Genomic DNA, 19,364 nt, shown 5'->3' with positions numbered 1-19,364 from the left:
ATTAGTAGAGACACTTGGGTATCAAGACACTACCAGGGCAAAGGTATGGGCTTCCCCAGACAAGCCTCAGTGTCTGCAGTATATGATTCCATTGCCTTCTGAAGGTCCATCTCAAAGGTGTAGGATACTGTGCCTTCTGAAGGTAGGTCTCAAAGGTGTGTGTTTGATTCTGTACCTCCTGAAGGGACGTCTCAAAGGGTTGTAAGGACTTCAAGGATAGAGTGGCCCCTAAGGGGTGCTGGGTGAGAGTAGCTGATAAGATAAAGGTCACATGGGTAACAGAGAAGATGCTTTTACTGTGAACAGATTTCAGTCTTGTTTGAGATTCTCAGCAAACTTCAGACTTATATCTGAGAAAGGTAACAAGGCCATGCTCAAGGACATAAATGATCAGGCCTTACACATGGCTCATTGTTATTTTAACACTTATTTGGAAAAAAAATCTATATATTAAAAGATATAGATGTCTCTTTTTAATGTCTCTTTTTTAAAACATTTATTTTTATTACTTTAAATTATTTATATTTTTATGGATATGTGCACGTAAGTACAGGTGCCCACAGATAACAGAGATGTGGAATCCCCTGGAGCTGGAGTTACAGGCAATTGTGAGCTTCCTGATGTGGGTTCTGAGAATCAAACTCCAGTCCTCTGGAAGAGCAGTCTGTTCTTAACCACTAAACCAGCTCATGTACCTGCCCTGTGTAGGCAGTCCTAACAGTAGATGTTAATTATACTAGAGTTCTCCACTCTGAGTGAGCTACTTCAACCCTTTCCGTTCTCGTGTCTCCTTAGTTTCCTTCCTGTCCTGCCTCACACTTACACCTCATCCTCATGCCTGTCTCCTGAGCAGGGGCTCTGCCACAGTTTCCCAGGAGCTGCCTAGAGCGCCTGTGAATATATGGCAAGGAATAAGCGGTTCTTATTCATGTTGCTGCTGCTGAAAATTTACTGTTAGACCAGTATTATTAAAAGAGTATTGTCTGGAGGTGCAGCTCCATGGGGAGCACGTGCATTTCAATCCCCAGGACATGGCTTCCCTTGATTTCCTCTCCCAGGCTCATCTTGGCAGCCAACAGAGATGAATTCTACCACAGACCATCCAAGTTGGCAGACTTCTGGGGGAACAACAGTGAGATCCTCAGTGGTAAGTGTTTCTTCACACCTGGCGGGCAGCTGTCTGCTGTGTTCCCCGAGTTTGACGAGGCGGCACCCACGACTAAGGCTAGTAATGATGCCACTTCCACATGCAGATGCTGAATGCATAAGTAGGCATGAGTGACTTTGGGGATTCAGCCAGCCCTAGAATCAGGCATCCCTTTAGAACTGACCACCCAGTATGTCCCATGTGTCTTCACATGCTGTGGGGTCCTGGAAGAAATGGTCAGCCTGTGAGAGGGACCACATAGCTTGGTCTTTGAGCATTGTCATTGTGTGTGTGTATCTATGTGTGTTTTTGTATCTGTGTTCATGTTCCTACCTGCACCCCTTGCCCCACAGCAAAGGCTTGTACTGGGAATTTTTGGTATTCGTAGAAATCAGTAAGCTTTTTCTAAATGCAGGCCAATTGTCAGGAAACAGTTTGATCTTTGCTTTAAGGCCTGTTAGGTGGGGGAGGAGCCAGCCCCATTTGAGCTAAGTATTTTTGACTCCTGAACCCAGAACCCCAGGAGTTAGTGGGTTTTCCAGTCTGATTTCTGGGAGCAAACAGCACTCGCTGCCCTCGGTGAGCACTGTTCAGTTCCTTCTGTTTCGTTCTTTCGTTCTGTCACACACAGTCAGTTAATCCCTGGGAACAGCTCTGGCCTCTGCTCTTTTGTTCCATGAACTCTGGCCACCTTAGTCTCCCTGGACCTTTAGCTCTGTCCTCAAGATCTTTGTCTGTCTGTCTGTGTGTGTGTGTGTACACATGTGTACACTCTCACAGTCCGCCATGTGGATTATGGGGGTCAGACATCAGGCTTGGCCTTTACCACTGATCCTTCCTGTCAGCGCATCTGGCTTTTTGTTTGTTCTTTTACGGTGCTGGGGATCAACCCTGGAGTCCTGTACATGCTAGACAGGCAAGTGTTCTACCACTGAGCCATATCCCTGGCCTGTTTTTTGTCTTGTTTTGCCTTTGATGGGAGGGGACAGGGTCTTTCTGTGTGTTTCTCACTGGCCTGAAGCTTGCTGCCTCTGCCTTCTCACAGCAGGGATTACAGGTGTGCACTACCACACCTGCTCAAATCCTTCTTAAAGCCCATGCTTTCATAGGTTTTATTTTTTGGTGGTTTTATGTGGGACAGTAAATCTGTTCTCTGTTGCTCGGCCACACAGTGAAAGCTCATTTGTTTTCCAGTGGTTGATTTGTAGGTTTCTTTATGCATTCTGGATATGAGCCTTTCATTGGGTAAATGGGCTGCCACCTGACTTCCTTAATATCTTTTGGTAAGCAGAACACTTCATTTTTATCGAATGTAGTTTTTATGGCTTGTTCTTCTTTGTCTTGTTCAGGAAGCCTGCTCCTCCCCCAAGCCATAGCATTTTTTTTAAAGATAGATTTGTTTGTTTGTTTGTTTGTTTGTTTATTTATTCATTTATTATGTATACAATATTCCTCTTGCATATTACCTGCAGGCCAGAAGAGGGTACCAGATCTCATTATGGATGGTTGTGAGCCACCATGTGGTTGTTGGGAATTGAACTCAGGACCTCTGGAAGAGCAGCCACTGCTCTTAACCTCTGAGCCACCTCACCAGCCCCGCCATAGCATTTTTAAGTTGGCAGTCTGATTCTTGTCTCAAACTAGTTTTTATTGTGTGTATGTATGAGTTCATGTCTGTGTGTGTGCACGTGTGTGCATGGGGCCAGAGGTCAACTTCAGGAACACAGGCCATCTCCTTTCAAACAAAGTCTCATTGGCATGAAGCTCACTCATTAGTCTAGACTGGCCCATCACAGTCTCCCATAATAAACCTTTCTCTGCTTATACCACCTCATCCTGGATCTCATAGGGTTCTGGAAATCAAACAGGTCCTCGTACCTGCAAGGCAAGCATGTTAATAACTGTCCCCAGCTCTGAAATCAATCTTTGTGCCTGATATGAGGTAAGGACTGAGATTTCTCCTCCTCATGATTACAGTATTGTTTATTGAAATCAGTTGTGCATACATGTTGGGTCTGCTCTGGCCTCTGTGGCACACTGATGTGTGTGTCTGGGAGCCAGGACCAGTCTCTGTTACTGTTCTTTTGAGCTGAGCACAGTAGTCACACTTTTGAGCCCAAGAGTTCAGGGCTCTAAGTATTTTCAATATTATTTTAAATGGTATATTTAAATTTTCATTTTCTAAGCCAGGCATGGTGATGTTGCCAGCCCTCTAATCCCAAAACTTTTGGATCTGAGGCAGGAGTGTCACCCTGAGGTCCCAGTCAAGGCCTTCTGGGCTGTATTGTGAGACTCCGACTTAACAAAAACAAAGTAGGGCCAGGGAGGCGGCTCGGTTGGTAGAGTTGCTGAGCGAGCGTGGCATGGACCAGGCACAGGTGGTACGTGCTGTAATCTCAGCACGCAGGTTGAGGCAGGAATCCAATGTTCAAGGCTAGCCTCAGCTACATAGTGAATTCAAGGCCAGCCTGAGCTACATTAGACCTTGACTCGGAACATAACAGTAAATAAGTGAACAAGTAAATGTTCTTTCTCTAGTTTTTTTTTGTTGTTGTTGTCTTTTATTTTTTGTCTTTTTTTTTTTTTTCGGAGCTGAGGACCGAACCCAGGGCCTTGCGCTTGCAGCGCAAGACCACCAAACTAAACCCCCAGCACCCCTCCCTCAGGCAAGCGCTCTACCACCGAGCTAAACCCCCAGCGCACACACACACACACACACACACACACACACACACACACACACACACACACCCCGTTCTCTAGTTCTCTAGCCCACTTACGTGCTGGTTCTAGTGGGTTGCCTTGGGTTTGTTTGGGCTTTTCTATGTGTGTGATTCTGCTTCCCACCACAGAGTTTTGTTTTCTTTCCTGCGTTTACATTTTATATTTCTTTTTCTGTTATAATTGATTTTTGTTCAAGCAAATGACATTTTAGGGTTAGGGAGATGCCTCGTCAGGTAAAAGTACTCACAGGAGGATCTGAGTTCAAATCCTAGCACCCACCAGCATGGCCTGTGTGCCTACAACCCAGGGCTGTAGAGGGCAGAAACAGGACCGCTGAGGCTTGCTGGACCCCAGCCTAGTTCCAGACTTAGTGAGAGATGCTGTTATAAGGGTTAAGATGGAGAGTGGTAGAGCAAACATCTGTTGTCCTCCTGTAGCCCCCGCTTGGGCACAGGTACATGTACCAGGACACACAGGTGTGCAAATAACATATTTAGATTCCACATACACACTCATATAAACATACTTTCTCATAGGACAGCTTAATAACTCATTTTACTTGACTGTGAGTGCAGTGACCTAATAGTCTGGCCAGAACACTTCCTGTTGTCTGGGGTCTCTCTCTCACATACTCACCCCTGGGCCATACGTCCCAGCTCCTCTCCTATGGCTTACAGGGCCTGTGCAACCTAGTGTGGGACCTGGTGGCAGCAGCATCAACCCTATGAGGAGCTGTATGTCCCGGCAGAGCTGTGGAGCATGCCTCCTGAGGACTGGGCAGAGAGGACCAAGGGAACTCGTCACGGGAACTTGGCTGGTGGTAATGCTGTCATCTGCTCTAGGGCTCGACATGGAGGAAGGCAAGGCAGGAGGAACATGGCTTGGCATCAGCACACGTGGGAAGCTGGGGGCGCTCACCAACTACCTGCAGCCCCGGCAAGAGCCGGACGCCCGTGGTAGAGGTATGGGATCTGTGGGGTTGGGTGGGGCCTAGGAAGGCAAGCTTGGCAGGGCGGTGGAGGTGGGCAGACCTCACTGGTGCTGTGAGGAAGGCAGGCACCCTGCCAGGGCTTCTGCTGGTGAGCCCGACACCCTTCATGTGCCTTCACACGGCAGTGACAGGAAGAAGGGCTGCAGAAGAGAAATGGCAAGCATTGCCAATGTGATTATGCCCGGAAGTGTCCTCCAGGCTTATGACTCCCTGCCCTGCGTCATTGTCCCCAGCCTGTTGAGTTTCACCTTTCTTTTATTTTTTAGAGATTATTTATTCGTGTATTTTATATGTATGAGTGCTCTGTCTGCATGTATGCCTGCGTGCCAGAAGAGGACATTGGATCCCATTATAGGCGGTTATAAGATGCCATGTGGGTGCTGGGATTGAACTCAGGCTCTTAACCGCTGAGCCATCTCTCCAGTTATGAGTTTCATCTTTCTTTCTTTCTTTTTTTTTTTTTTTGTTTTCAAGACAGGGTTTCTCTCTGTAGTTTTGGTGCCTATCCTGGATCGCGCTCTGTAGACCAGGCTGGCCTCGAACTCACAGAGATCCGCCTGCCTCTGCCTCCCGAGTGCTGGGATTAAAGGCGCGCTCCACCACCGCCCGGCTAACCCCTCTGCTTATATCCTCCCTGAGGCCCACTTCGGTCTTCCCCAGGACGGGACTCATGCCTACTGCCTTAACTATTGATGTGTGTGCCCTGCCTACAGGTGAACTCGTGACTCACTTTCTGACCAGTGACATGGACAGCCTGTCCTACCTGAAGAAAGTCTCTACGGAGGGCCACCTATACAACGGCTTTAACCTCATAGCAGCTGACCTGAGGTGGGTCTGCCTTGGAAGCCAGGTCTTCAGCACTTCTGTGTCCAGCTCCCTGCCCCAGTCAACTTGGTGGCCTTTCCCAGGACTTCACTTGAGGGGTGCTTGGCAATCATCTAAGGGCCTGCCTGTCAGGGCTTCTTGAGACAGTGTGAGGTTGCTGGCTCCCTGCAGTGACAGAATTGCAGTTGGGAGCGGGCAGTGTCTCTTGCTTGGGGCAGCTCCAGCTGGGCAGCCATCACCTCCTGTGGGGATGCTTCATAACAGCTGGCATCAGTCTTGACTGGGTACTGGAGCTCGCAGGTGGTTCTCATATTGGAGATGTGGCTATCGGGACACAAATTTGATAGGCTTGGCCTTTCAGTGAGTTAAATATCCTTACCTCCTTTTATCCCTGATGTCAGTGAGTGCGATTAGCTGGGGGTTTCCTCCTGAGGGAAGTTGCTGTCATCCTATACCCAGATGTCTGTCCTGAGCTCCCACAGGAGGGTAGGTCCATCGGTGAGCCCTAGGCCCAGCATGTCTTGAACATCCATTGTGTATGTTGTGTCCTGTGTCATTCCAGGACTACATGGATAGGTTGACTCGATGTGGAAGCTGAGTGAGGTACAATGGTCAGGAAGAAGGACTGGAGTAGGAGCTGGAAGAGCATGCTGCCATCCTCCTTTCTCACTTTGGGGGCTCCTGGGGACCATAAACCTATGCTTGCTCTCCTCTCCATGGAGCTGTGTGTGCATTTTCAGTAATAGTTCATGTGTGTCTGATCCAGCACTAAGAGACCAGAGCCATGGCTCTGATACAGGCAGGAATGGTTGCTCAGTAGCTGTGTCAAACGGGTGGAAACAAGGCTGCTGTTCTCTGGGCCAATACACAGTATCTTCCGCTGTCCCCTAGCCAGATACACAGTGGCTTCTGCTCTTCTCTGGGCCGATACATAGTGACTCTGCTCTTCTCTGGGCCGATACACAGTCGCTTATGCTGTTCTCTGGGCCAATACATAGTGGCTTCAGCTGCTCTTCTCTGGGCCGATACACAGTACCTTCCGCTGTTCCCTAGCCAGATACACAGTGGCTTCTGCAGTTGGGCCTCTGGAGACCTGAGCAGCCTTCCTTGCTATAGACCCTTCAAGGTCAGAGTTCAGCTAAAGAGCAATCCCACATGTCAGGCTGCTGATGCCACCGCTGAGGCTGCAGGGTAGCATTCGGGTACTGATGAACCAAGGTCTAAGCTGGGCGTGGTGCTGCACACCTTTACTCCCAGCACTTAGGACCCAGAGACAGGCAGGTGTGGGGGGCGGGGTTCAAGGCCTGTTCTACATAAAGAGTTGAAGACCAGCTAGGACTCTAGTGAGGCCTTGTCTCAAAACAAGCAACCAAGACCTGAGGCTGGAGAGATGGCTCAGGGGGTAAGAGTGCATACAGTGTTTGCAGAGGACTGGAGTTCAGTTCCCAGCATCTGTGTCAAATGGCTTCTGCAACTCTAGCTCCAGGGGACCCTGTGTCTCTGGCCTCCACAGGTACCCATACACATACAATCAAAAATAACAGTGAATCTTTTTTTTCTATTATCAGCTTGATACAGTATAAATTCTTATCCTAATTGTGAAATGTTTCATTGAGGCTTACCCAGTAATTGAGTAAAACCAAAACTTAGTATAAGCCACAGTCATCCTAGGGTCCCCCCTGCTATATAGCCTCCCTGGTTCTGTGGGTTGCAGTCTGATTGTTCTTTGCTTTATATCTAGTATCCACTTATGAGTGAGTACATACCATGTTTGTCCTTCTGAGTCTGGGTTACCTCACTCAGGATGATATTTTCTAGATCCATCCATTTGCCTGCAAATTTCATGCTGTCATTGTTTTTCTCTGCTGAGTAGTACTCCTTGAATATATGTACCACATTTTCTTAATCCATTCTTCAGTTGAGGGGCATCTAGGTTGTTTCCAGGTTCTGGCTATTACAAATAGTGCTGCTATGAACATAGTTGAGCATGTATCTTTGTGGTATGATTGAGCATTCCTTGGGTATATGCCCAAGAGGGCTATGGCTGGGTCTTGAGGTAGAGCAATTCCCAATTTTCTGAGAAACTGCCATACTGATTTCCACAGTGATTGTACAAGTTTGCACTCCCACCAACAGTGGAGGAGTGTTCCTATTGGTGAAATTATTAAGGCCACTCCATGTAGTTAAAAGGAGATTTATTTAATGGTGTAACTTACAAATTAAGGGATAGGTAGGTCGCGGAGTCTGGGGAAGGTGTATCACAGTCCAGCGGTGTTCTCTGGAGCTCTGCTCGGTCCACCTCCACTATCCAGGGTCCCGCCGATCCAGATCTCGGGTCCCCAGGTGCCTCCCTTGGCCCCGCCTTGTAGGCGTGACAGTTGCCGAAATCTCAATGAGGGTTGGAACTTCCAGATCAAAGCTGGAATGGCTACCCACTACAGTTCCCTTTGCTCCACATCCTCTCCAACATAGACTGTCATTAGTGTTTTTGATCATAGCCATTCTGACAAGTGTAAGCTGGTATCTCAGAGTCATTTTGATTTGCATTTCTCTGATAATTAAGGATGTTGAGCATTTCTTTAAATGTCTTTCAGCCATTTGTGATTCTTCTTTTGAGAATTCTCTGTTTACCTCTGTAACCCATTTTTTAATTGGATTGTTCAGTATTTTGATGTCTAGTTTCTTGAGTTCTTTATATACTTTGGAGATCAGTCCTCTGTCAGATGTGGGGTTGGTGAAGATCTTTTCCCATTCTGTAGGCTGTCTTTTTGTCTTATTGACCATGTCTTTTGCCCTACAAAAGCTTCTCAGTTTCAAGAGGTCCCATTTATTAATTGTTGTGTTCAGTGTCTGTGCTGCTGGTGTTATATTTAGGAAGTGATCTCCTGTGTCAATGCGTTCAAAAGTACTTCCTATTTTCTCTTCTATTAAGTTTAGTATAACTGGATTTATGTTGAGGTCTTTGATACACTTGGACTTGAGTTTTGTGCATGGTGACAGATATGGATCTATTTGTAATCTTTTACATATTGACATCCAGTTATGCCAGCACCGTTTGTTGAAGATACTTTCTTTTTCCCATTGTATAGTTTTGGTTTCTTTGTCAAAAATCAGGTGTTCACATGTGCGTGGATTAATGTCAAGGTCTTCAATTCGATTCCATTCGTCTGTATGTCGGTTTTTATATCAGTACCAAGCTATTAACAGTGAATTGTAGATGTAACCAACCGTCTTATTAAATAAGAAACACAGAACCAATGCAAAGAAGAAAGCCAAGAGGTCAGAGCTAAGAGCTAAAACCTTACCCTTCCTCCTGCGGTGGTCCTACCTCTCCGAAAGAGAGAGCTACTTCCTATGTTAAAGTCTTTATAAAGACTTACAGTTCTGCCTTCTCATTGGTTGTAAACCCAACCACATGACTGCCTGTCTGTACAGACCTCCAGGTCTTCTATGGTTGGTATTGAGATTAAAGGCATGTGTATCCAATGCCGGCTGTATCCCGGAACACACAGACTTACCTAGCTCTGCCTACCAAGTGCTGGGATTAAAGGCTTGTGCCACCACCACCCGGCTTTCCTATGGCTTGCTAATAGCTCTGACCCCCAGGTAACTTTATTAACATACAAATAACATTTTAGTACAAAATAAAATATCACCATAGTGAATCTTAAAGAGAGAGAGAGAAAAAGAAACCAAGGCCTAGATTGGAGAGAGATTTGTCTTGGTCATAGACCTGGCAGACACCCCACACACTTGGACACCCTGACAGGGGTGCTCATTTCCATGGGTCCTTATGCAAAAAAAATCAAAGAGAAAAAATTTCCCACTAACAAAATGATCAAAATTTATTAGCTAAACCGTCTTTAAAAAGTTACAAGGGCCGGGCGGTGGTGGCGCACGCCTTTAATCCCAGCACTCGGGAGGCAGAGCCAGGCGGATCTCTGTGAGTTCGAGGCCAGCCTGGGCTACCAAGTGAGTTCCAGGAAAGGCGCAAAGCTACACAGAGAAACCCTGTCTCGAAAAACCAAAAAAAAAAAAAAAAAAGTTACAAGGACTAGAGTGAGGAGGAATGTGAAAGGGATGAGAACCTGGACTGGGGGCTGCTTGATATGGGGGCAAGTCATGCCTGGTGTCCATGTGGAACAAGAGGAATCAGCTCAGTAACCAAAGCCACCCCTGTCTGTGATTGTCCATTTGGAAGGTATTTCATTCACTTCTGAGTTCCAGCTGAGTGGAGGAACTAGGGCATCTTCAGCAGTTACAGCCTTATGAATGGTTGTGAAATGCTAAAGTCGGAGAAAACAGTCTTTGCCACTTTGTTCAGAAGCACTTAGAGATTACCCTGTGGTGGCAGCTTTGACCCACTGGAAGTGGTGGGGGTGGGATGCAGTTACCACACTATGTCCATGTCCATGCCTTGAAACATTCAGAGAAGTGGGAGGAACTTGTACATTCTGTCTCCTCCTTGCTGGTTGCAGTGGTGAACCAGGAGTGTACCTGTGAGAATAGACAGGGCCTGGTGTCTGGCCCAGTTTTCCAGGCTCCGAGCTGGGCGAAAGTGGGCCATTGTCCTTGTGCTGGTCACTAGCCTGGGCTAGAGGCAGGGCCATGAGACCACTGGGAAATGCTGGGAATGGGTGCTTGTGGCTCCCATTAACTTTCTCTGGCTTTTGGTTTCCATTCACAGCACAACAAAAGGAGATGTCGTTTGCTACTATGGAAACCGGGGGGAGCCTGAGCCTGTTGTCCTGACACCAGGTGAGCCTGCTTCGGTGTCCAGACAGGGTGGGGGCTGCTCCTGTGTGGGAACACCATGTGCTTTCCAGAGCCCAGACTGTTGTTGCATTACTCTCCTGGTTCTTGGCTTTTTGTGTGTCTTATCTAGTCTGTACAGGACTGGGGCCTGCACCTGCCCACATCTGCATATATGCTCCCATGGGCTTTTCCTGCACTGGGAGATGCTGACCTGCTCTGGACCTCTGCCCTAGCCCCCATAGCTCAGCTAGCAGCTCACAGGGGTCACCACCCAGGGTCTTCCCCAGGCGCCTTTGATGATACACGTACATATCACACACTTCAGCCCCTCATATGCATACCTCCTACACCTAGTGCCCACACTTGTCCCAAGTCCCCTGCCCCACCCTCCTGGGTGCCCTTCTCTCACCGCACCTATGCCCAGGCTGTAGCTTCTGCAGCTGGGCCTGCTGTCCCTTTCTTCCTTGAGTGCTGTGATTTCTGGGAAGCCTCGTCTACCAGTTGCCTGCCTCCACTCTGAGCTGACTCTCTCTCCCCCTCTCCCTCTCCTCTCTTTCCCTCCCCCTCATGTGCATGTGCACGCACGCACACACACACACACACACACACAGATACACACACACACACACACACACACATAGACACAAACACACATAGACACACACACGCACACACACGCACACACACACGGTCCTATAAGCTCTCTCTGTCTTTGACATTATTACCTGCCACCTCTTTTCTTTTTTTCGGCAGGGGTGAGGGGTTAGGGGTGTGGTGGGGACTCATGATCCCAGGCTAGCCAGACTCCAGCTCAGTATATATCCAAGGATGGCGTTAAACTCCTGGTCTTCCCACTGCCACCGACTGAACGTTGGGATACATGTGTGGTCTATCCATTTAAAATTTTTGTTCTTTCTACATAATCTACAAATCTCATCAGATATCCAACTCACAAAAACCCTTTCTCATTTTCTGTTTTACTGAACTTCTTTGGCACTTTTTTTCGAAATGCATAACTTTAAATTTACATGAAGTATCATTTATCTTGCTATTGCTTATGCTTTTATTGTCTTACCTAATAAATCATTGCTTAATCTCAGATCATGAAGCTTTTTTTTTTTTTTTTTTGGTTTTTCGAGACAGGGTTTCTCTGTGTAGCTTTGCGCCTTTCCTGGAACTCACTTGGTAGCCCAGGCTGGCCTCGAACTCACAGAGATCCGCCTGGCTCTGCCTCCCGAGTGCTGGGATTAAAGGCGTGCGCCACCACCGCCCGGCTTGAAGCTTTTTTTTTTTTAAATGTATTTACTTTGTGTGTGTGTGTGTGTGTATATGTGTGTGTGCGTGCATACATCCTCACTTTGGGACACAATCTTACTCTAACCAAGGCTGGCCCGAACCTTGCTATGTAGGCTGGCCTCAAACCTGCCACAATCCTGCCTCAGCCTCCTGAGTTCTAGAATTATAGATACATGCCACCACACTTGATCCTAAAGCTGCTCTTTTTTTTTTTTTTTTTTTTTTGGTTTGGTTTTTGGAGATGTGAGTCTCATGTAAACAAATTTGCCTCAAACATGTATTTGTTGTGCGTGCCGTGCGTGCGTGCGTGCGTGCGTGCGTGCGTGTGTGTGTGTGTGTGTGTGTGTGTGTACGTACCTGCCTGCATGGCCATTCCTCAGCTCACATGTGGAGGTCGGAGGACAAGTCAGCAGCTGTAGTTCTCTGCTTCCATCACGTAGATCCCGAGCTTGAACTCAGGTCCTCAGGCTTGATGGCAGGTGCCTTTACCCACGGAGCCATCTTGCTGGCCTTGAGTTATTTTTGCATAGGATGTGAGGTCAGGTCCAACTCCAATCTTTGTGACTACCCAGTCACCCAACACCATTATAGAATGGTCTTCAAGCTACTTCAGAAAGAAGAATCAGTGACATTAGAGCTGACAGCTTGGCCTTGGGGGCTCCAGTAGAGCCAGAGTGATCTTCCAGGGCCTCAGTGGGACCCAGTCAGATTCAGCTTCCACTGGTGGCTTGTCAGGATACTTGACTGTAAGCCAACTGTCCCAGACACCTGGGGCCTCCACATGGCGAGGCTGACCTTCTTCCTGCAGGAACCTATGGGCTAAGCAATGCCCTGCTGGAGACGCCCTGGAGGAAGCTGTGCTTCGGCAAACAACTCTTCATGGAAGTGGTGGAGCAGAGCGAGGCCCTCCCTAAGGACGCCCTTGTCTCCCATCTCCTAGATGTACTCAACAATGAGGAGGCGTAAGTGAGCAAGTCCCCCTGGGGCAGCCACACAGGTCTAGGGCAGGAAGGAAGGCAGAATTTGCTACCTAGAAGGCCTGCGAAGATGAGCAGGGTGGCTTCCCAGCTGCAGGAGAGCCTGCCTGATCTGTTATCCTCTGCTTCCTTAAGACTCAAACCTATTCCTCTTAGGATGCAGTCTGGGTTTCCAGTGGGGCCCTGGATAATGAGAGACGGTGAAGCTAGGGGCCCGTGCTCTGGAGGACTTGGTGTTCTCTGAGGTCTGGTCTCCCTCTACACAAAGAGGGCTAGTGTGATATTCTAGAAGGTTCTAGCTACTCAGCAAACCTTAGGGAGAAGAGCCAGAGAAGCCAGAAGCTAGACAGCCGGCCTAGAGCTTGACATTGTTTGCTACATCCTGCCTCCTTGGAGCTAAGCATTAGGTGTAGACACATCTGTCCCTGGAAGGAACGGACCCCCACACACTCTCTTCTGTGCCCATGGACCTCTTCATGGAGCACCCTTAGACTCTGGGCACTTGGGCCTCTGCCATCCCAGCCAAAAGTCCTGGCATTTGTTCCTTCACAGACCCATGCATCTTTCCATTCTCCTGTAAGCTTGGCCACTTTCTGCCCAGAACCATAGCATCAGTCTCCAGCCTCAGCATCAGCTGCTCTTTTGTGGGGCAGTGCTGGGTTTCACTCAGCCATGTGTCCACACGGTCCTCAATCATTTGAGTCGGCCAGTTGTGGCTCTGGCTGTTCTTAGCGGTAACTATAGCCGTGGTGCACACTGGTTGGTGAGTCTCAGGGTTTAAGGAGGCTCTTGTCTATGGACTGATGCCCACAGGGTACTGCTGAGAGACAGTAGAGTGCATGTGCCATCTCAATGCCTCAGCTTAGTGATGGAGTCATAAGTGATACAGTGGGATGCTGACAAAGTGGAAGGAGCCAAGTAGGAAAGTTATAAACAAGCCTTTTAAGGCCAAAGCCTCCCCGGGAACCTCAGGCTGCCAGCGTGGCAAACAGGGCTCAATGCAGGGTCTACACACAGGCCGTAAGGGGACTAACAGCCTCTCTGGCCCTCTGTCCTTCTAGACAGCTGCCAGACCCAGCCATTGAGGACCAGGGCCGGGAGTATGTACAGCCAATTCTGAGCAAGTATGCAGCTGTGTGTGTGCGCTGCGCCACCTATGGCACCAGGTGATCAGGGTTGGACTGCTGGGCATATCCCCTTCCCATTGGGTGGCCCCCCAACACAGCTGGCCGAGGACAGGCACCTCCCGATTGAGTGCGTTTCAGAATCTGTCTTCTCCAGACTTCACTGCAGGTTGAGCAGGTCCTATAGTTTATGTGCCCATGGGGTCAGGTGGGTCAGGGCTCTGGCCTCCTGAAGCTGTCATTGTGTCCTAGGTGGGACTCCTGCCTACCACACCTGTTCAAAGGAGCCAGAGAGGCATTTGGAATGTTCCTGCTGGCAGATGCTGGCTGACAGCTGCCCTGGCACTGATTCTCCAAAGCCTGTGCTTTACATGCTGGAGTGGCAGCTGTGGGCTGGTCTTTCCTATGTGTACCCACCCTACTTGAAGGGCAGGAGCTCACACATGAGAAGCCACCATAGGGCGGGACTAAAAGGAAGAAGAAAGTGAGCTGGATGACTTAGCCCGGGCCAGTGGAGGAAGAAGGACACAAGAAGGATTTTCCTAGATAAACAGGTCATGTGCTCCAAGTAGTTGAGAGCCTAACCTCTTGGAGAGCCAAATATGGGCAAGTGTCTGGGGACCTGGTGTACTGGCAGTGGGGTGGTGGGAAGTCAGCTCTACAACCCTGTGAAGGATGTAGTGAATTGGTTCTTGCTATGAAAAAAGGTCAGGCCAAGCTGGGGTGTTTTAGAGCAGAGGTAACAGGACTCACCCATTATGAGGCTGGCCAGGGAGCCCAGATGCCCCTCATGAGCCCCTCATGTCCTCAAAGTTGAGGCTGTTATTTAACTGACTTGAAGGCAAAGCTGAGTAGCTAGCTCAGGCCCTAGGTGTGATGGGCCTCAGGTCTGGTCCTAGCTGTGGCTCTGAAAGGTGGAGCTGGGACTAAAGGATGCTTTCTTTCAGAACCAACACCATCATCCTTGTGGATGCAGATGGCCATGTGACCTTCACAGAACGAAGCATGCTGGACAAAGACACCTCTCGCTGGGAGACTAACACCCATGAGTTCACACTACAGAGTTAGCCCCCACTGCTAGGATGCTGTACCTCAAGGGCCAGCATAGACAGGAACCTTCCAAGGCCACGCTGCATGAATCAGCCAGCATCCCTAGGACCAGGATCATCTGATCTGTGTGTTACCCATACTTGACCTCATACTCAGCTCAGGGTTTGTCTTTGTGCCAGTGGGGAATGACAGAGTTGAACACTAGGTCTGAGTCAGGCCTAGGTGTGTCATAACATGTGACTGCACCTCATGCTCAATCCCACCGCCACCACCATGTACACACACATGTGTCTGACTGAGTAGCAGAGGTGTACCTCTCGCTTGACATGTTTGGCCATGGTCTCTTCCCTGAACAAACAGCAGAAGCAGCTTTTATAGCAACTGGCCTTGCCTTTCCTGAATGCAGAGCACAACTGTGCTCCAGTTCCTGGTAGGTAGACATGCTCCTGCAGGAGCACTGGTCGTTAGAAACTGAATCAGGCACAAGAAAAACCCACATCGACAGAAAATGGAGACAGTCGGAGATCCTGTAGCTCTGAATGTGTTAGGGGATCCCATGTGTGCTCTGTGGTTCTGCATGCGTGAGGATCCTGTGTGCATTGGTCACTCCCCTTGTGTGGGCCCTGGGATCCCTTAGACCCCTGCTTGCCCAGCAGGCATTGTGGGTTCTACAGGACCATCTCAGCAAGTGACTCAGCAGGCCCCTGCATCTCCCATCTCCCTCTTCACTAGCTGGACTTCATAGGAACGTGAATGTGAGCTGTTGATAATAAAACTTTGAGGTTATGATGGGTAAGGGTGTTTCAGAGTTCTTCCTTCATGTGGTGGCGACAGTCAGAACTGGAACTGTCATGGTGGGTGAGATCTTTCTTCTTTGTACATAACCCCTGGAGCACTGATGGATGCCAGTCTGCCTTTTGGCAGAGGCCAGGGTGTGAGAGAACCTATTTGTGACTACAGGGTGAACTGCCATCACCAAGGATTCATTGGAGTCCCTAGGATCCTTTTTGGTTCATAAGCATGATGATTAGGTATCCATGCCTTTGGAAAACATGTGACTCACACAAACCTGGGTATGACATTGCAACATTACCCATCTGACAGTGAAGGGGGAAAAGAGTCCCTGGAAGAAGAGGTAGCCTGTGGGTCTTGGGGCCAGAGTATGATGGCAATGGATGAGTTAGAGGTCCAGGGATGTTCTTAGCCCTGGGCCTTGGGAACCAGGCTCCTCCACCCTGCCAGCAAGAAGCCACAGTTCAGGCTCCCTTGTACATCTGCAGCCACCTTTGTCTTAGCATTTCAGAATAATGAGCCAAGCATGGATCTGATCTGGGTGTCCCAGACTGCATGGGATGCGCTGCTGGTCCATCTAGTGAAGAGTCAGCCTGGCTTCACTTTTCCATCCTCTAGCACCCTCCTTTGGGGTCCACGAGAAATAATGCTTGGTTGACACCAAGGCTGAAATGGGTGACAAAGCACATCACCCAGGCCTGGGAAGAAGCAGGTGCTGAGGATCACATTGGCGGAGTCTCCACAGGGTGCTGTAGATCCTGCCACCTGTGTTCTATCTGGTTTCCACTCATGGAGAACCCCTCAGATGTCCACCCTTGTCCTGCCATAGAGCCCTCTGCCCCAAGTCTGCCTGAAGCTTCTCAGTGGCCTCCTATGGAAGGACAGAAGAGAGATTTTTATTATCTGGGTTGTGAAATCAGCATATATACACATGACATACACACACACACACCCTAAGCCTGAAGAGCTCTTCCCTCAAGTATCCAAACCATAGTCTTTTTTTTTTTTTTTTTTTTTTTGGTTTTTCGAGACAGGGTTTCTCTGTGTAGCTTTGCGCCTTTCCTGGAACTCACTTGGTAGCCCAGGCTGGCCTCGAACTCACAGAGATCCGCCTGGCTCGGCCTCCCAAGTGCTGGGATTAAAGGCGTGCGCCACCACCGCCCGGCCCATAGTCTTTTTTTTGTGCTAGTACATGTACACATGCACGTAGGAAAGTCAGAGGCAACTTAGGGCATCATTCCTCAGATACTATCTACCCTCCCCTCCGTCCCTCCCTCCCTCCCTCCTTCTCTCCTTCCCTCCCTCCCTCACTGGCCTGGAACTTGCCAAGTAAGCTAGGCTTGTTGGCCAGTGAACTCCAAGAATTGGCCCCTCTGCTTGTGGAATCACAAACACATGCCACTCCACCCAGCCCTTTTCACAAGGGTTCTGAGAACTAAGCTCGGGTCCTGCAAATTAAGTGAAGCCCTCTTTGATTGACCATGCCTTGGGAAGACACCTGTTTAAAGTTGAAATCTTGGACCAGTGAGATGCTTGGAGGGGAAAAGTCCTTGCTGAAACTACAGTTCTGTCCCTGGAACTCACAGTAGGAAGAATCCACTCCTGAGTTCTCTGTCACATGCATTCGGTGGCACATGTGTCTTGCACTCAAACACATCACATACACACATTAAAGTTGGTCTGGTGTGGTAGCACAGGCTTTTAATAATAGCACTTCTGGAGCAATGGAAGGATCTTTCTACTAGCACTTGGAGGAGACCCGATCTGGTGTTGGTGTGGGCCCGGGTTCTGTTTATGTCTTTCCTCAGGACAATGAGGTTCCTCTTTGGATTCCTGAGCACTGTGTGCACCCTGTGGCTGCTGCTGAAACCCAACATGACAGAGACCTATTGGGCCTTAATGAAAAACTCTCCCCTTCTGATGCCAATGGGAATTGAGAGCCCAATATGGCCAGCTTTGGCAAGCATTAACATAAGCCTAGGAACTGTAGCCATGCTTTTGGATGCTCCAGAAGAGCTGCCAGCCTAAGTTGTGCTGGGATCAAGAAAAATGGGCCTTGGCGGTTTGTGTTCCTGGAGTTGTGTCCATGCCAGTGGATGTCCACACACTCCAGAAGAGAATTTGACATTGCTGCTGCCGTTGTTGCTGCTATAGCAGTGGCAGACACCACTGCTACTGTTTCTGGGATTACCATTTCATAATTGCTTACTACAGCTAGCACAGTGGAGACCCTGGCAGCAAAAATAGCTACCACAGTTAGTTAATCTTTCATTCTATTGGGCATGATAAATTTAATTCAATAGTTATATACATTTCGATTGGCTTTGAAAATTATAAATTTATAAACTCAAGTTCCATTTGCTTTTGGGATACCATCTTAAAAGGACTCTAATTTGCAGTAAGGCTCATTAAGGAAGGGAATGGCTCAGTTGCCTTTAGCCTACTGGCTATGGGTGGATTAGGACTTCTGTTGGTCTTTTCTGTGTCGAACACACAGATTGCAAGCCCAGCCACTTTGAGATCTTTGGCAGCAGTTAACTCTGCAGCTCACACACAATTGAGCCTGTATGATAATGAGTATTCAGAGACAGGTAATGCCTGGGGGGCGCTCACCAACCTAAGACAGAGCTCCTGTGTGGCCTGGGCAAGTGTCTCCATGACGGGTAAGTTGACCTGCTGACATCCCACGCAACCTAAGTCAGAAGCTCATTTTTTAGTAAAAGGGGGACCTGTAGGTCCCTGGCCCCCATTTTGGGTAACTATTGCCTTGCTTGCTGACCTTGATCTTGATATCCTCCCTATGCTAATTCTCTGCCGGGTTCCACCCTCCTGAATGCTTAAGGGAAGTTCCTTGTCTGTGTATCCTGCATAATGGGCGTCAACAGCTTAAATGCAAGATTGTAAAACATGGGTAGCGAACTTCTGCCCTCCAGGGTTCTAACATTGTGCTGTAAGCCTGTATTTAAGACCTCTTCCCTCCTTCAATAAACAGCATTCGGCATTAAAAAAAAAAAAGAATACACAAATATAAAATAATAATAATAATAGCACTCACTCAGAAGGAAGAAACAGTAGAATCTCTGTGAGTTCCAGGACAGCCAGGGCTACAAGGAGAAACTCTGTCTCTAAGGAAAAAAGAAAGTTTGAGCCTTTTAAACATGAAGACTTGGCTCAGGAAAAGGTCTGAGTGAGCAACAGCCATAACAAAGATATGATTAACAAAAAGGACATTAGCAGCTTTACTAAAACCAAGATTGCCTTTTTATTATCTAGGATGTCCTAGACAATTTTTAAAATGTATAAATTTAAATGCATTGAAGAAATACAAAAAGTGAGAGTTTGTAGAAACCTTGTCAGAGGAGGTTTTTTTTTTTTTTTTTTTTTTTTTTGTTTGTTTGTTTGTTTTGTTTCTTTGAAACAGGGTCTCACTCTGTAGACCAGGCTGGACAGGGTCTCACTATGTAGACTAGGCTGGCCTTGAACTCACAGAGCTTGGCCTGTTCAGCTTCCCCAGTACCGTTATTAAAAGTGCGGGTGACCATGCCTGGCTTGTCGGGAGTTTCAAACTCAGTTACTTAGGGTACTCATTTATCAGTGAGATCAAAGGTGAGCATGACTCACTCTTAAAGCCATGTGGATGTGTTGTCAGAAGCATCTGACACAAGTCAGAGGTAAGAGATGCA

General features: G+C 48.2%; 1 protein-coding gene and 1 non-coding gene across 8 annotated transcripts in view; both read left to right on the top strand.

Moving 5' to 3' along the window:
• The window catches only part of Tango2 (transport and golgi organization 2 homolog), a 58,011-nt gene extending 42,326 nt beyond the window's left edge, over window positions 1–15,685 (top strand). For 6 of the 7 annotated variants that reach the window (XM_052740256.1, XM_052740261.1, XM_052740258.1 and 3 more), the window contains 7 exons: window positions 1,059–1,147; window positions 4,714–4,833; window positions 5,576–5,690; window positions 10,375–10,445; window positions 12,547–12,700; window positions 13,777–13,881; window positions 14,787–15,685. In XM_052740256.1, coding sequence (XP_052596216.1) covers window positions 1,059–1,147; window positions 4,714–4,833; window positions 5,576–5,690; window positions 10,375–10,445; window positions 12,547–12,700; window positions 13,777–13,881; window positions 14,787–14,907 — 775 coding nt within the window. In that variant the 3' untranslated portion in view covers window positions 14,908–15,685. The remainder of the gene's footprint in view (window positions 1–1,058; window positions 1,148–4,713; window positions 4,834–5,575; window positions 5,691–10,374; window positions 10,446–12,546; window positions 12,701–13,776; window positions 13,882–14,786) is intronic. The other variant, XM_052740259.1, reaches the window with a different exon arrangement.
• A 204-nt stretch (window positions 15,686–15,889) lies between these two features.
• On the top strand, window positions 15,890–15,992 carry LOC128112354 (small nucleolar RNA U13). The gene has a single exon (XR_008218972.1). It is a non-coding gene; the product is annotated as a small nucleolar RNA U13 (small nucleolar RNA).
• Window positions 15,993–19,364: the final 3,372 nt, after the last annotated feature.

This window comes from Peromyscus californicus, unplaced genomic scaffold (genome assembly GCF_007827085.1).
Source record: "Peromyscus californicus insignis strain IS unplaced genomic scaffold, ASM782708v3 Scaffold_16__1_contigs__length_79575227, whole genome shotgun sequence".
In the NCBI taxonomy this organism is placed as follows: Eukaryota; Metazoa; Chordata; class Mammalia; order Rodentia; family Cricetidae; genus Peromyscus; species Peromyscus californicus.
Note: the sequence above shows the minus strand (reverse complement) of the source record. Positions and strands in the feature narration are given on the sequence as shown.